This window comes from Heterodontus francisci, chromosome 9, assembly GCF_036365525.1.
Source record: "Heterodontus francisci isolate sHetFra1 chromosome 9, sHetFra1.hap1, whole genome shotgun sequence".
NCBI classification, from domain to species: domain Eukaryota; kingdom Metazoa; phylum Chordata; class Chondrichthyes; order Heterodontiformes; family Heterodontidae; genus Heterodontus; species Heterodontus francisci.
This window is the reverse complement of record NC_090379.1, coordinates 85,012,120-85,029,868: the sequence shown is the minus strand read 5'-3', so window position 1 is coordinate 85,029,868 and position 17,749 is coordinate 85,012,120. Positions and strand designations below refer to the sequence as shown.

Sequence of the window (17,749 nt, the reverse complement as noted above, 5' to 3'; positions counted from 1 at the left end):
GAGGATGATGGCCCCATGCTTTCACCAGCACCGAGCATTCTTTGGCATCTCACCCAAGTGATCATCATTGACGTGTGAGCTTTCACAGTGAATGTCAGCAGACTATTTGACCAAACGGCATTACAGCCAAGCCAGATACCATCCTCATTTAATTTTCACACATGCGCTTCCAGCATGGCATTCTGGATGAGGAGTGAGAGCCTCCCTAACTTAAGGAAACGGAGACCAATTGTAGCACTATCCCAGTTGACATCAGCTAACTCACAATAGACCAGATATCAAATGTGGCTTCTCTATGGCTCAAGTACTGACCTTGCTGAGCCATTGGGAAGAGCTCGCACAGTCCTCTGTGATCTAACAAATACCTGTCTGCATGATTGTCATGCTTATTTTTACAGCTCTCTGCTTTTTAGCCCTAAATTTACTTCTAAATGGGAAATCAGAATCCTAAAACTACATTAATTTGGGGAACAGGTTTACAGTAAAACGTAATCATACAAAACATTTGCTGTTATATGTTCAGTAGTAAAATAATACAAGCATTTGCAAAAGCTATCAGCCAAGAAACACCTAAACATGTCCATACCCTAATCCACGAATCATAAGTGTTTCTTCTTCCTTCCCCATTCTCACACTGAGGAGGGATCGAATCCGTCCAAGGGAAACAAGCAGACTAACAGTTTCCTGTACGGAAACAGCACTGATGGTATATGCTTTCCGCATAGCTTGCAGCAGCTCACCAACCGCATCGTACTGTCGGCGCAAAAGGCTGAACATGGTTTTAATCAGTTCTGGATCTTGAACGTATGACTCTTGAGACCAGTGTACTATAGTCTGTGAGATAAGTTGTGTCAGGTTGGCTGAAATAGAGAGGAGTTCAGAATAATACTTGTACAACAAAAGTCATTAGTACTTCGATACCTTCTTTAACATAGCAAAATTCCTGAAAGCACTTCACCAAAAAAAGAGGAAAAACTGGCATCAAGCATGAGATAACCAAAATTTACAAGAGGTAGAATGAGGCAGCAGAATGTAAGTTGAGCTTAGGTAAGATGGCTATGATACATAGTCAACTGGTTATTTAAATTCATTAGAACAATAAACTTTGATCATTTAGTATGATCTTCATCAGATGACTTTTAGATCCACTTTTCAAAGATACTCCATATTTGACTTTAAACACTATTCCCTCAGCACTATTGTATTTTGAAACATTGCGCAGTCAGAGTCGGGGAGAGGAACTTAATGAAACTGACTTCTGGTCTCTGAACCTTTCTGTGATTTGAAATTTCAACAGAAGATATACTTCTTGGGTTTGCTTCTTTCTGTTGTGACACCATAGAAACAGGCTAAACTGTTGTGAAGATGTACCCTACTGGAAAAATGCATCCTACTGGAATCCCACTAGTTCTGTTTTTCCACCAGCCTGTACCTGCTGTCCAAAAGCTTAGGCCTACAATGTGGTTTCTCAGTGACAATCAATGACAAAGGGATCATTTGCTATTCGGAAATAAGCAACAAAGACACCACCATCATTTCTTTTTTTTTTAAATCCTTCTGAGGCTGATGTTTTATCCATTAAGAACCCACTTTCTAGAATATTTCGTTCAGTATAATTTATCAACAGACCAGTTTTGTAATTACTCAGAATCCCAATAAGAAATTTGCAAAGTGAAATTGACATAGATTTTTAATATTAAAACAGATTCAAATATGCAGGAACAATGATTCATCAGTGGTATTTCTGCAACAGCTTTCATCCTTTTTAATTAATATCCAATAAATTTTACACTTTTGAAAATATTTTATACAAAATGATTATGTTCCATGAACCAAATCCAAAATGTTAAAATCTAAACATGTATTACTACAACCAACACTCCTACTGCAGCATTATACTTAACTAAAATAAAGATATCAAGCTATCATAGATATTTAAGAAATAACAATTTAGTCTTGATAATGTTCCAGGATGGCAAATCCAACACTTAAACTAAAAAAAATAACAAATTTAATTTTCTTGCTATATGGACAAATAATTCTAACCAAATCAAAACTATAAATCAAAATCATAAATATAAGCTCGTCATTAATACATCCAATTGGGAATTCAGGAGAAACTTATTTACCCAGGGAGTGGGATCAATGTGAAACTTGCTACCACATGGTGTAGTGAGGCAAATAGTATAAATGCATTTAAGGGAAAGCTAGATAAGCTTGAGTGAGAAAGGAACAGAAGGATATGCTGATACAACGAAGAAGTGGGCGGAGACTTGTGTGGAGCATAAACACTGACATAGACCAAATGGTCTGTTTCTGTGCTGTAAATTCTATGCAAGTCAATAGTTAATTAAGAATAAATTTCACTACAAATATAGTTCAATTCAAACAGGAAACAACTGACAGCGCAGCAATGGTCTGGAAATTTGCTCAATGCCTTTGTGCGTCTTTCGAAGAGCCGGAAAACTGTGCTATCCCTTTGCCAAAGAGATGCCTGTCAATTTCAGATGTATTTCACACATTCACGATCAACCAACTAAAATTCTCAGCATATCACACTTAAAATTAAATACAACTATTAGTAAATAAAATTTAAGGAATGAGGTTTAAATACAAAAAAAAGTATGGGACAAAATGTAAACACTGGGTAACATACGTTTTAGTGGCTATTATTGGTCTATTGACAACTCACCTTCTTGCTCTAAGAAATGCTCATAGAAGGGGATCTGTGCTCCCACTTAAATCAAAGTTAGAAGGTACTTTTGCACTTTTAATATCTGCTCAGTTACTACTTTAAATTCATGATGTTCTGTCTCAATAAATTGCTGCAACAAATAGATCACTATTTGCAACTCCTCAGATAATGAAGCTGTCTGTGCCCACATGCAGCAAAACCTGAATAACATTCAGGCTTGGGCTGGTAAGTGGCAAGTAACATTCGTGCCACACAAGTGCTAGGCAATAACCATCTCCAACAAGAGAGAATCTAATCATCTCAATGACATTATTGTCACAGCATCCCCACCATCAACATTGTGAAGGTTACCATCGGCCAGAAACGTAATTGGTCTGGCCATATAAACACTGTGGCTACAACAGCAGGTCAGAGACTGGGAATTCTGTGGTGAGTAACTCACGTTCTGACTCCCCAAAGCCTGTCCATCATCCACAAGGTGCAAATCAGGAGTGTGATGGAATACTCTCCACTTGCCTGGATGAGTACAGTTCCAACAACACTCAAGAAAAAGGAGCTCGCTTGATTGGCACCTCATCCACAATCTTCAACATTCACTCTGTCGATCACTGGCATATAGTGGCAGCTGTGTGTACCATCTATAAGATGCATTGTCGCATCTCACCAAGGCTCCTCTGACAGTACTTTCCAAACTCGTGGCCTCTACCACCTAGAAGGCCAAGGGTAACAGATGCGTAGGAAAACCATCACCTGCAAGTTCCCCTCCAAATTACACACCATTCTGACTTGGAACTATATCACTGTCACTGGGTCAAAATCCTGGACACCCTCCCATCCCCTCAACAACAGCACTGTGGGTGTATCTATACCAGTTGGACTGCAACAGTTCAAGACGGTGGTTCACCACCACTTTCTCCAAGACAATTAGGGATGGGCAATAAATGCAGGCCTTGCCAGTGATGCTCACGACCCACGAATGAATAAAAAAAAGCTGCAGGGTATTGTCCTCCTCATTCTTTCAACTATTTTCAACTAGCAAAAATACAGTTCATGCAATTTTTCCTGAATGTACACCAGATCTGAACAGCTTGTATATTCATGCTGAATATTCTAGGCACAACAGTACCAAACTCACGTTTCCGGTGTTTTATTCCAATTTACTTAAACAACTTTTTTTTTCTCCTCACTGAGACCTACAATGTATGTTCTGTATCTTTAAATGCACCTTTTTGACATTGGAATCACTTGTATTGAAAATTGGCAAACTTGCATGATTGTATTTCTTAAAACATGCTGTGCCTAATGTACATTAATGATGACTCGATGGCTTTAAACTTTAATTTTTATGCATAAAAAGGGACTTAAAAAGGAAATATGCTTTCCTTACGCCTGATCATTTTTGTGATCCTCATTTGTTTGACACCTTTATTTTATGCTGGTCAGGTGTTTTCTCATGACTTTATTAAGAAATTTCTGTGTAGCTGACCGACATGAAGGATGGCATAAATTTTGAATTACGCTGTTTCAGGAAATGCAAAGTCTTTACCGCTATTTCTGCCTTTAATGGCTTGGAATTAGGGCCCTTTGCATTTTCTTGATAAAATAGTTTTATACTCCATTTTACACATTCACATTTTATTTTTAATTTTTAATCATTATGTACATCCAGATTAAATAGGACTGTGCTTCTGTGCTCTCACTGGGCTTGAATGGGTTTCTATTGTTGCTGAGGAACATAGAAACAGGAGTAGGCCATTCAGCCCCTTGAGCCTGTTCTGCCATTCGAGTAGATAATAGCTGGCTTGTATTCAATTCCATTTACCTGCCTTTTTCCACATCTCTTAATGCCTTTACCAAATCTAAGTCTGGCAATCTTGATATTGAAAAGTCCAATTGATCCAGCTTTCACAGTCTTTTGCAGGGAGAGAATTCCAGATTTGCATGAAGAAGTGTTCCTTGAACATCCTAACTCTAATTTCAGGATTCTCCCACAAGTGGAAACTGTTTTTCCATTTTTATTGCATCCTTTAATCATTTTAAACATATCAAACGGATCTCCCCTCAACCTTCTAAACACAAAGAAACACAAGCCAAGGTTATGCAACCTGTCCTCATAACTTACCCCTTTCAGCCCTGGTGTAATTTTGGTGAATCTGTTATATCCCAATGTCAAAACACCCTTCCTGTGTTTTGGTTCCCAAAACTGAAGAAGGTACTCCAGATAGGGTCTGACCAAAGCTCTGTATTACTGAATCGCACCTCTTTATATCTCGGACAGTTAAATCCCTTTGCTTTTCCACACTTCCAAGTCTTTTGCATTAAGAAAATATTCTGATTTATCCTCCTTGGATGAAAAATTGATAACCTCACTCATCCCCACAATGATCTGCATTTGTCACAGTTTTGCCCACACACTTCAATCTGTTTAGGTCCCTTTGTAACTTCCTGCTTTCATCTATACAGCTTACTGGTGTGCTTTTAAATTAGCATCATCTGCAAACTTGGATGTACAACTCTCTACTGCTACATTAGATCATTTATATATGTGGTGAGAAGCTTCAGCACCAGTACAGATCCTGGGGGAACACCAGGTGTCTCATCTCACCAATCAGAGTCCATTCTCTTTACCCCAACTTTCTGTTTCCTACCTAATAACCAATTAGCAACCCATAAGGTTCCTTCCAATTTGGTGTGGTTTTATTTTTGAAACTAATATCTTGTGCAACCCATTTCAAATGCTTTCTGGAAGTTCATATAGACAAGTGGATAGATACTGGTATGCATTGCACCCATTTTTCAGGCATAAAATGGGCACAAAGCATACCACTTTAACAGTGAAATGATCCATGCCCAGTCTGTGCAGGCATCGGTCTCACTGCTAAATTTGTGTGGCCTTTTGGTTTTTTAAGCATCCCTGATGATAGATTCCAGTATCTACACAGCAACTGATAAGTCTGTAGTTTCCTGGTTTCTCCCTCTGGCATTTCTTAAATGATCAAGTGACTTTTGAAATTTTCAAATCCAAAGGCACAATTCCCAAATCTAGAGAGCTTAGGAAAATTATTACAAATGCACTTGATTCTTTTGATACCCTAGGGTGGAAACCATCAGCTGCTGCAGATTTTCCTAGAGTCCATTATTTTCTACATTGTCATTTTTAAACTATTACAACTGATACTGTCATGGTCCTGCAGTTTTTTTTTGGAATATGCGGTTTGCCTTTAAGGCTTGCAAGGGATCAGTATTGCATTAAGAACCAGCAAGCCTCAGGACTCGTTGCCTTAGAAACAGCCATTTGGAGACTGCGATTCAAAGGGTGCATTCTCGATACCATGGAAACAGCCACTGGGAGTGAGCCTGATGCGATACATTTGTTACAATTCAGTTTGAACTGGCAGTTGAAGAAAGTTTGTCCTAACTGAACACAGACAGCTGTGGTGTCAGCACTGAAAAAGAGCTCTCAACCATTTAAACTGAAGGAAATAGGTTTTTTGTCTGTTTAATTATTATCTCTTGAAATTCTAAAAAGTCAAGCCAAGACAGAGATCTCTGGTAATTTAAATTGAAGAAAGGGAAGTTAGACTGTGACAATCTTTTATCCCTCAAAAACTCTGTCAGATTGATTCTGTTGAAAGTGTTTGCAAGTTGTTAATTGTTGAACTTCGCTGGACTTCGAACACCATCCTGCGAGGACTTAGAACACCATCCTGTGGGGGACTTCGAACAACATTCTGTGAGGACTTTGAACAATATTGAACTGTAAATTTGCAAGGACTCTAATTTTTCTATTTTTAAGTGTTTAAGAATTTAGTTCTTTTAATTAAAGAGTTAATTTGTTGATTTAAAGACACCTGGTTTGGTTAGCCTCATTCGGGGGTTAATAGATGGTACAATTTGTTGGGTCTTTCTTGAATTTGAAAAGTTTTAAATGATATATTTGGCGATTTGTGGAGCGATGGGATTGAATTAACAGTGCGTTTCTCCCACCACAATCAGAATCGTATATTTTGATTGGGGGCTTTGACAGGAGCGGTCAGTCGTAACAATATATACAAGATGCACTGCAGCAACTCACCACACCTCCTTTGACAACACCTTCCAAACCCCAGTTCCCCTCCAAGCCACACACCATCCTGGCTTGGAAATATATCACTGTTCCTTTGCTGTCACGGGTCAAAATCCTGGAACTCCCTCCTTCACAGCACTGTAGCTGTACATGCACCAGATAGACTGCAGCGGTTCAAGAAGGCAGCTCACCAGCACCTTCTCAAGGGCAATTAGGGATGGACAACAAATTCTGGCCTGGCCAGTGATGGCCACAGCCCATGAAATGAATATTAAAAATTGTCTAATCTCTCCTAGGCCTAAAGTGAATTGTTGAACAAGCCTGATGAATGGATAAATTGTGATTGTGGAAGACACAGGGACAAGAATTATATGTATTGTTGAACTGAAATGCTACATGGCAATTGGAATTTTTTTTTAAATCCAGGTGCAGGCATCAACTAGCAATCAAAAATGACTGAGGAGATTGGGAAATCTAGGCTTGAAAGCCTGGTCACACAAAAACATTGATTAGATTATCACTGAGTTTTAAAAGTTTAAACACAGAACAAAATCTAAAGTTGCAGCCAAAATGCAATTGCGAGATCAACTGTCCATCTTTGCGAATCTGCCAAAAGCATTGTTGGACAAGTAAATTATGTTATTCCCTGTTGAAGGGAAAAGGCAAAATAATCAATTGTTTCACAAAGGAAAACTATACATTTGTCCCAAAGTGAGGTTGTGAATCAAAAACTGGTGGGAGAGATCACCTGACCATTCCTTTAAAGGGAGAAGGCCCCTCGCAGTGATTTGTCACTTTGGGATGGAGAAATCCCTGCTTCTTAGCCCAATTAACCCTTCAGATTCTTCTGATCCTACAAACTTATCACTCCACACTGCCTGTGAAATTAAAAAACTATTGCTTAAGCTCCAGCTGCATAATTAATCAACACCATGCCCTGCAATGTCAGTAGTTGATGTTTTGTCTCAAAGGGTATATTACACACCAACTTTAGTATCATATGCTGGGCTATTGTCTCTGGCGTGTAAGCAGTAATGGATGTTAACCATCTCAGAATGAATCACGCTGGAGCTGCTGACATGAAACCTCCAGGAGTTGCAGACTTCAGATTGCAGTGTGACCATGGTCTTTTGTAGTTTAAGTTCAAAAGTGTACAGTGGAGTGAAGGTATGCCTGGAATTCTGGCAAGTTAAAAAAGGAAATTTAAATGAAAAATCTTGAAAAATATAGGTTTTTTCTAGGGATAATGAATAAAATGTTTTTCTTTGCTGACAAATGTGAGAAATTATTTTTTGCACGCACGCTCCGAGCATTGCATCGTTATCATGCGTACAGAATGATGCAAGAACTTCAACAGCCTTCTGAATAATGTGTAAACCAGGAAGCAATGGATTTTGAATCAACCAGTACAAACTAGCCTTCCAAACCTAAAGCAGATTCAGGAGTGGTTCACTCTCAGTTCATTCAGTGCACTGTAAATGCATGTTAACATATCATCCATTTAAAAATTTTTTTTACTGCAATTATCTTGGCTGCTACTCTTCTGAAGAAAATATTTCGAGAAGTATTGACCCTAGTTAAAAATCATGTTATTATTTCAGTCAGCTATGCTGGCACTTACTGGGGGCTTTTTCTTCCTCTTCACTTGATTTTTCCTCTACTTTCTTTGGTTTTCCTTTGATTTTATGCACTAGATAAAGTAATTTCCCCATCAGAGATTCGTCTTTTTCTTCTTCCTCCTCTTCTTCATATGGAATACCTAAAAGCAGAATTTTCTGTTAGACCACTGCAGTTCAGATCACAATCACTTGTACTGCACAAAAAAGACATCAATTGTGTTGTAAAATTTAAAAAGGCAGCGGGAAGTTAAAAAGGGCAATTCAGCATGAAGAATACATGACTTGTATTACAAATTCAACCTTAGATTTATCTTGAATTATTCTTCATTCATCTAATTTTTTTCTCCCCCATTTTTCAACCGGGCTTTTATCCTGCAATATGACCCTTAAATTTCCTACTAAATAAAAAAAAAAATCTGAATATGTGGAGGAGATTGTAACCCATCAAGTGCTGTTGATGAAACTGAATTACAGCAAAAATATTTATTATAAGCTGTTCCCTTTTTTAAAAAAATCAATTAGTATGCATGTTTAATCAGGACAAAGGGGTCACAAATGAGCGAGACTTAGATTTATGCCATTTATTTCAGACATTGTAGCAAAGTGAGTATATGGAACATGGGCTCCTCTGTGACTAACATACTCAGTCTGGCCTTTTGAGATGCTGGTTATTCCGTTATTGTGACTTTCAACATCGTCCAATTAGAACAAAACAATAAAACAACTGGCACAGGGTCATGCTTAAAGTGTACAATACCCTGTAATTTAATTGTCAGTTCTTAACCAATAGCTATGATATGTAGAGTTCTAGACCATGGTCAGATTTTCCTGGAGACCATACATTCTGTCTTTATTTTTTGGTTATTTTCCTGTATGATCACAAGACTGCAAATAAACTAAGTACAGAAACAATGTAAATGTTAGGATACTTTGCCACATTGTAAATAAACTAAAGAGCTACACACTTGGATGAAACTACAGTACCTCAGTGACCTACAAGTACCCTTCCATAACAGGCTGCATAAAAAAATGATTGGCTGTGTAAAGACTGATTACATCCTCAGGATGTTTATACACCTGTAATGTTCCTGTATTAAAATCACTATAACCTGTTAATGGGCTGTTAATGTTCAGCACACCACAGACAAATGAGGTTTGAATGTGGTCATACTTCCTCTTTGCCCGCTCAAACAACTTCCATCCCCACTTTATTGGGGAAATGTCTTAAGAATTGACATAATGTGCCGTCAAAATGGAATCAGTAGTCAGACTGTATAGAGAAAGATAAGAAATGTTGCAATAGAGATATAAAGGGAGAGGAGTCAACTATTAATGATTATCTGTTTCTTGTATTCTGTCCAGGAGTACAGAAAGAGGTAAAATAAAATACTGTGGATGCTGGAAATCTGAAATCGGAAATTCAGAAGAGGAGTCATATCAACTTGAAGCGTCAACTCTGCTTCTCTCCACAGATGTTGCCAGACCTACTGAGTATTTCCAGCGCTTTCTATACCGTCACGAACGGATGAGAATTTACAACTGTAAATTGTACTTTTGTGCACTTGGGTGTTATTGTCAGTTGCCATTATACACAGCATGTTTAAGTTGATTTACTTCTGTGCTCAGCTTGTTAAAATGGAGGAGGGAGATCAGTTCACCAACAGGAGGTGGGGCAGCTACTTGAAGGGGTTCAGTCACATGACCTAGAAGCCACCTTTTTTTAGTCTGCCTGGTTTGGAAACAGTTTCAGTTGGAGGGAACAGCTTGTACAGTCAAGCAGCTGCCTGGAAGTTGTGAACCTTGCTATCTCTGAGGCCTGCCTGCAAGGAGAAGGAAAGAAGCCACAGTCTACAAAGCAGCAAGAAAATCTCTCTGCTCTCTGCCAGTTTCTCTTCATCAAAAAGGGGTGAAAACAGAAACTAAACTGCCTCAGCTTATCTCCGAAAGTGCAAGAAGAGGCAAGTGTAAGAGAAGAGTTTTCCTACGACTCCTACTCCACTCGGCATTTCCAGTTGGTTAATTCCTGCTTTGGGCTTTATGTTAGTAAAAAAACAGACTCACCTGGGAGCGGAGCAGAGCGGCAGACAGCAGTTTCTCTCTCTCTGGCTGTGTCGACGCACTGAGTTCAAAAAAACTTAGTGACATCACGGGAAATCTGTAAGCTAATTGGTTGCTAAGTAACAGCTCTTATTGCCTGTAAAAAGCGCAAAAACAAACCAGAAAAAAAATTCTTTTCTTTTCAATCCCTCAAATAGCTACCTTGTGAGTGGTAAAGTTGGTACTAGTAAGGTTTTAGTTAGTGTAATTTAATAATAAGAACTAATTAATTAGAATTGTTCTATTTGGACAGAGAGTAAGGCTGTGAGATGTGTGTGAGGGATTTTACTGACTAAGGAAAGGTTCTCTTTGGTCTCCTTTTCTTTTTTACTTTTTCAGCCTCCAGGTACAGGCAAAGAAGCTGATTGGCAAGTAATTGGTAAGTTATTCTACTTATTACATGAGCAAAAAAATTTTTTTTGTAAAGTTAAGGTATGGCAGGGCAAGCAGAAAATGCCTCCTGTGGCATGTGGGAAGTCATGGACGCACCATGTGTCCTTGACAAACACATCTGCAAGAAGTGTCACTGGCTGCAGAAGCTTGAGCTCTGAGTTTCGGAACTCGAGCAGCGGCTGGAGTCACTGTGGCGCATCCATGAGGCAGAGAACTATGTGGATAGCATGTTTCAGGAGGTACTCATCCCGGAGCTTAAGAGAGCACAGGCAGAGAGGGACTGGGTGGCTGACAGACAGACAAGAAGGTCAAGGCAGGTAGTGCAGGACTCCCCGAGGGCATCCCACTTTCTAACCGGTATTCAGTTCTGAGTACCAATGGGAGAGAGGGTTCCTCTGGAGAGTACAGTGAGAGTCATGACCAGAGCACCATGGGTGGCTCAGCCGTGCAGGGAGGGAGGAAAAAAGACAAGAGAACAATAGTGGTAGGGGATTCTATAGTTCGGGGAACAGACAGTCGTTTCTTTGGTCGCAGACACGATTCCAGGATGGTATGTTGCCTCCCTGGTGCAAGGATCATGGATATCACCGAGCGGCTACAGGGCATTCTGGAGGGCAAGGGTGCACAGCCAGAGGTCGTGGTCCACATTGGTACCAATGACATAGGAAGAAAGAGGGATGAGGTCCTGCAGGCTGAGTTTAGGGAGTTAGGAAAGAGATTAGCAAGGAGAACCACAAGGGTAGTAATCTCCAGATTACTCCCAAGACCATGTGCTAGTGAGTATAGTAATAGGAAAATACACCAGATGAATGGAAGGAGGGAGGTCTTCAGATTTCTGGGGCATTGGGACCGGTTCTGGGGAAGGTGGGACCTGTACAAGCTGGACGGTCTACACTTGAACAGGACTGGGACAAATATCCTTGCAGGAAGGTTTGTTAGTGCTGTTGGGGATGGTTTAAACTAGTCTGGCAGGGGGATGGGAACCTGTGGGCAGTTTCAGGTAGGACAACTTCAGGCCAGGGAACGGAAGGCAGAAAATTAGCGAGTGACTCGGAAAGACAGAACAAGCAAAGGTTAAAAAGTGTGCAGCACAGGAATTTGGCAGTGTTAAAAGGTATTTATTTAAATGCAAGGAGTATAGTAAATAAAGCTGATGAGCTACGGGCACAGATAGACACATGGCAACACAACATTGTTGCTATAACGGAAAATTGGCTTAAAGTGGGGCAAGAATGGCAGCTCAACATCCCTGGATATAGAGTTTTCAGACGGGATAGAGAGGGGGATAAAAAAGGATGGGGTATAGCATTATTAGTTAAGGAATCAATAACAGCTGTGAGGAAGGATGATATGCTAAATGAATCACCAAATGAGGCCATATGGGTGGAGATCAGAAATAAAAAAAGGGGCAGCCTACATTACGAGGAGTGCACTATAGACTCCCAAATAGTGAGAGGGAGATAGAGGAACAAATACGTAGGCAAATTTCTGAGTGCAAAAACTATAGGGCAATAATAATTGGGGATTTCGACTACCGAATATCAACTGGGAAACAAACAGTGTGAAGGGCATAGAGGGCACAAAATTCTTGACCTGCATTCAAGAGAACTTTTTATCCAGCACGTAACAAGCCCAATGAGAGGGGGTGCAATTCTAGATTCAGTCTTCGGTAACGAAGCTGGGCAAGTGGATATAGTAGCAGTGGGTGACCATTTTGGAGATAGCGATCATAATACAGTTAATTTTAGCATAATCATGGAAAAGGACAAAGATAAATCAGAAGTTAAAGATCTAAATAGAGAGAAGGCAAATTTTACGAAACTGAGAGGTGATCTAGCAAAAGTGGACTGGATACAGCTACTGGAAGGAAAATCATTTGCAAACCAGTGGAAGGCATTCAAAATCGAGATTCTACAGGCACAGTGGTACGGGCAAATCTAGAACCCCTGATTATCTAGAGGCTTACAGGGTATGTTGAAGCAGAAAAAGAAAGCTTATGATGATCACAAAAAATGTAATACTTTAGAAAGCCTAGAGGAGTATAGAAAGTGCAGGGGTGAAGTAAAAAAGGAAATCAGAAAAGCAAAGACAGGGCATGAAAAGATATTGGCAGGTAAAATCAAAGAAAACCCAAAGATGTTTTATCAGTATATTAAGAGCAAGAGGATAAATAAGGAAAGGGTAAGGCCTATCAGATATGTTCAAGGGAACTTACACGTGGATGCAGATGATGTGGGCAGGGTTCTTAATGAGTTTTTTGCCTATGTCTTCACAAGGGAGAGGGAAGATGCTGACATTATAGTAAAAAAGAGGAGTGTGAAATATTAGATACGATTAGCGTAATGAGAGAGGAAGTACTATAGGGGTTGACATCCTTGAAAGTGGATAAAGCACCAGGGCTGGATAGATTGCATCCCAGGTTGTTAAAGAAAGCCCAGGAGGAAATAGTGGATGTGCTGAGGATCATCTTCAAATCCTCACTGGATAGGGGTGAGGTGCCAGAGGATTGGAGGTCTGCGAACGTTATACCATTGTTTAAAAAGGTGCGAGGGATAGGCCAAATAAATATAGGCCAGTCAGTCTGACCTCGGTGGTGGGTAAATTATTAGAATCATTTCTGAGGGACAGGATAAACTGCCACTGAGAAAAGCACGGACTGATCAGGGATGATCAGCATGGATTTGTTAAGGGAAGGTCATGTCTTACTAACTTAATTGAATTATTTGAGGAAGTAACAAGGAGGATTGATGAGGGTAATGCAGTCAATGTGGTCTACATGGATTTTAGTAAGGCATTTGACAAGGTCCCGCATCGCAGACTGGTCAGTAAAATGAAAGCCCATGTGATATAGGGGAATGTGGCATGTTGGATCCAAAATTGGCTCAGTGACAGGAAGCAAAGGGTAGTAGTTGCCGGATGTTTTCGTGAATGAAAGGCTGTTTCCAGTGGCGTTCCACAGGGCTCAGTGTTGGGTCCCTTGCTGTTAGTGGTACTGTATTAACGATTTGGACTTAAATGGGGGAGGCATAATTGGGAAATTTGCTGATGACACAAACATTGGTCGTGGAGTTGATCATGAAGAACACACAGCGCGCAAACTCCCGAGTTCAGAGAACAAGCTGCGCTCACACCTCCGAGTTCAGTGAATACACAGCGCTCACACTCCCGTGTTCAGAGAATCGCTCACACCTCCGTGTTCAGTGAATACACAGCGCTCACACTCCCGTGTTCAGAGAATCGCTCACACCTCCGTGTTCAGTGAATACACAGCGCTCACACTCCCGTGTTCAGAGAATCGCTCACACCTCCGTGTTCAGTGAATACATAGCGCTCACACTCCCGTGTTCAGAGAATCGCTCACACCTCCATGTTCAGTGAACACACAGTGCTCACACTCGCGGGTTCAGAGAACACGCTGCGCTCACACCTCTGCGTTCAGTGAACACACAGCGCTCACACTCCCGTGTTCAGAGAACATGCATTGCTCACACTCCTGAGTTCAGATATCACACAGCGCTCACACTCCCAAGTTCAGTGAACACACAGCGCTCACACTCCCGAGTTCAGTGAACACACAGCGCTCACACTCCCGGGTTCAGTGAACACACAGCGCTCACACTCCCGAGTTCAGAGAACACACAGCGCTCACACTCCCGTGTTCAGTGAACACACAGTGCTCACAATCCCGTGTTCCGTGAACACACAGCGCTCACACTCCTGTGTTCCGTGAACACACAATGCTCACACTCCTGTGTTCCGTGAATACACAGCGCTCACACTCCCGTGTTCAGTGAACACACAGCGCTCACACTCCTGTGTTCCGTGAATACACAGCGCTCACACTCCCGTGTTCAGTGAACACTCAGCACTCACACTCCCGTGTTCAGTGAACACTCAGCACTCATACTCCCGTGTTCAGTGAACACACAACGCTCACACTCCTGTGTTCAGTGAACACACAATGCTCACACTCCTGTGTTTCGTGAACACACAGCGCTCACACTCCTGTGTTTCGTGAACACACAACGCTGACACTCCCGTGTTCAATGAACACACAACGCTCACACTCCTGTGTTCCGTGAACACACAGCGCTCACATTCCCGTGTTCATTGAACACACAGTGACCATTCTCCCGAATTCAGTGAACAAAATGCGCTGGCACTCCCAGGTTCAGAGAACACGGTGTGCTCCCATTCCCATGTTCAGAGAACACACAGTGCTCACACTCCCGAGTTCAGAGAACAAGCTGCGCGGACACTCCCGAGTTCAGTGAATGCACAGAGATCACACTCCCGAGTTCATTGAACACACAGCGCTCACACACCCGCGTTCAGTGAACACACATCGTTCACACTACTGACATTAGAGAACACACAGCGCTTGCACACCCACGTTCATAGAACACACAGAGCACACACTCTCGTGCTCCATGAATGCAGAGGGCTCACACTCCCGTGTTCAGTGAACACACAGCACTTACACTCCCAAATTCAGTGAACACACAGTACTCACTCTCCCGGGTTCAGAGAACACGCTGCACTCACATTCCCAAGTAAAGTGAACACACAGGTCTCCCACTCCCGAATTTAGTGAACACACAGCGCTCACACTCCCGAGTTCAGAAAACTCAAAGTTCTCACACACCCAGGTTCCGTGAATGCACAGTGCTCACACTCCCAAGTCAGTGAGCACACACCACTCCCGCTCTCGGGTTAACTGAACACACAGCGCTCACACTCCCGAGTTCAGTGAACACACAGTGCTCACACTCCCGAGTTCATTGAACACACGGTGCTCACACTCCTGAGTTCATTGAACACACAGCGCTCAGACTCCCGAGTTCAGTGAACACAGAGAGTTTACACTCTTGTGTTCCATGAACACACAACGCTCACACTCCCGAGTTCCGTGAACACACAACGCTCACACTCCCGAGTTCCGTGAACACACAGCGCTCACACTCTCGTGTTTATTGAATACACAGCGATCATTCTCCCAAATTCAGTGAACAAAATGCACTGACACTCCCAGGTTCAGAGAACACGGTGTGCTTTCATTCCCGTGTTCAGTGAACACACAGCGCTCACACTCCCGAGTTCAAACAACAAGCTATGCTCACTCTCGTGTTCCATAAATCCAGAGGGCTCACACACCCGTGTACAGTGAACACACAGCGCTCACACTACCGAGTTCAGTGAATACTTGAGCTCACACTCCCGTGTTCAGTGAACACACAGGTCTCCCTCCCCCGAATTTAGTGAACACACAGCGCTCACACTCCTGAGTTCAGTGAACACACAGCGCTCACACTCCTCAGTTCAGTGAACACACAGCGCTCACACTCCCGTGTTCAGTGAACACACAGCGCTCACACTCCCGAGTTCAATGAACACTCAGAGCTCACACTCCCGTGTTCAGTGAACACACAGCGCTCACACTCCCGAATTAAGTGAACGCACAGCGCTCACACTCCCGAGTTCAGTGAACACACATTCCTTACACTCCTGAGTTCAGTGAACATACAGCGCTCACACTCCCGAGTTCAGTGAACACACAGCGCTCACACTCCCGGGTTTAGTGAACAGACATTCCTTACATTCCCGGGTTCAGTGAACACACAGCGCTCAGACTCCCGTGTTCAGTGAACACACAGCGATCACACTCCCGAGTTAACAGAACAAGCTGCGCTCACAATCCCAAGTGCAGTGAACACACATTGCTCACACTCCCATGTTCAGTGAAAGCACTGCGTTGACACTCCTGAGTTCAGTGAACGCAGAGCACTGACTCTCCCGAGTTCTGAGAGCACACAGCGCTCACACTCTCGCGTTCCGTGAATACACAGGGCTCACATTCCTGAGTTTAGTGAACAGACAGCGCTCCCACTCCCAAATTCCGTGAACAAACAGCACTGACACGCCTGGGTTCTGAGAACACGCTGCGCTCACACTCCCGAGTTCAATGAACACACAGCGATCATACTCCTGAGTTCATTGAACACACAGCGCTCACACTCTCGGGTTCAGAGAACACGCAGCGCTCACAGTCCCGCGTTCAGTGAACACACATCGTTCACACTACTGAGTTCAGAGAACACACAGAGCTTACACACCCACATTCATAGAACACACAGAGCACACACTCTCGTGCTCCATGAATGCAGAGGGCTCACACTCCCGTGTTCAGTGAACACACAGAACTTACACTCTCAAATTCAGTGAACGCACAGTACTCACTCTCCCGGGTTCAGAGAACACGCTGCACTCACATTCCCAAGTAAAGTGAACACACAGCGCTCACACTCCCAAATTCAGTGAACACACAGCGCTCACACTCCCAGGTTTAGTGAACACACATTCCATACATTCCCAAGTCAGTGAGCACACACCGCTCCCATTCTCGAATTAACTGAACACACAGCGCTCACACTCCCGAGTCCATTGAACACACAGCGCTCACACTCCCGAGTCCATTGAACACACAGCGCTCACACTCCCGAGTCCATTGAACACACAGCGCTCACACTCCCGAGTCCATTGAACACACAGCGCTCACACTCCCGAGTCCATTGAACACACAGCGCTCACACTCCCGAGTCCATTGAACACACAGCGCTCACACTCCCGAGTCCATTGAACACACAGCGCTCACACTCCCGAGTCCATTGAACACACAGCGCTCACACTCCCGAGTCCATTGAACACACAGCGCTCACACTCCCGAGTCCATTGAACACACAGCGCTCACACTCCCGAGTCCATTGAACACACAGCGCTCACACTCCCGAGTTCAGTGAACCCACAGCGCTTACACTCCCGAGTTCATTGATCACCCAGAGCTCACACTCCTGAGTCCATTGAACACACAGCGCTCACAGT

At 42.5% G+C, this 17,749-nt stretch overlaps 1 protein-coding gene across 1 annotated transcript in view; it reads right to left on the bottom strand.

Annotated features, from left to right (window-relative positions):
• Nucleotides 1-17,749, bottom strand: part of ryr3 (ryanodine receptor 3) — a 423,842-nt gene that overhangs the window by 241,835 nt on the left and 164,258 nt on the right. The window contains exons 40-41 of the mRNA XM_068038163.1: nt 8,383-8,520; nt 587-860 (exon numbers count right to left, since the gene is read on the bottom strand). Coding sequence (XP_067894264.1) covers nt 587-860; nt 8,383-8,520 — 412 coding nt within the window. The remainder of the gene's footprint in view (nt 1-586; nt 861-8,382; nt 8,521-17,749) is intronic.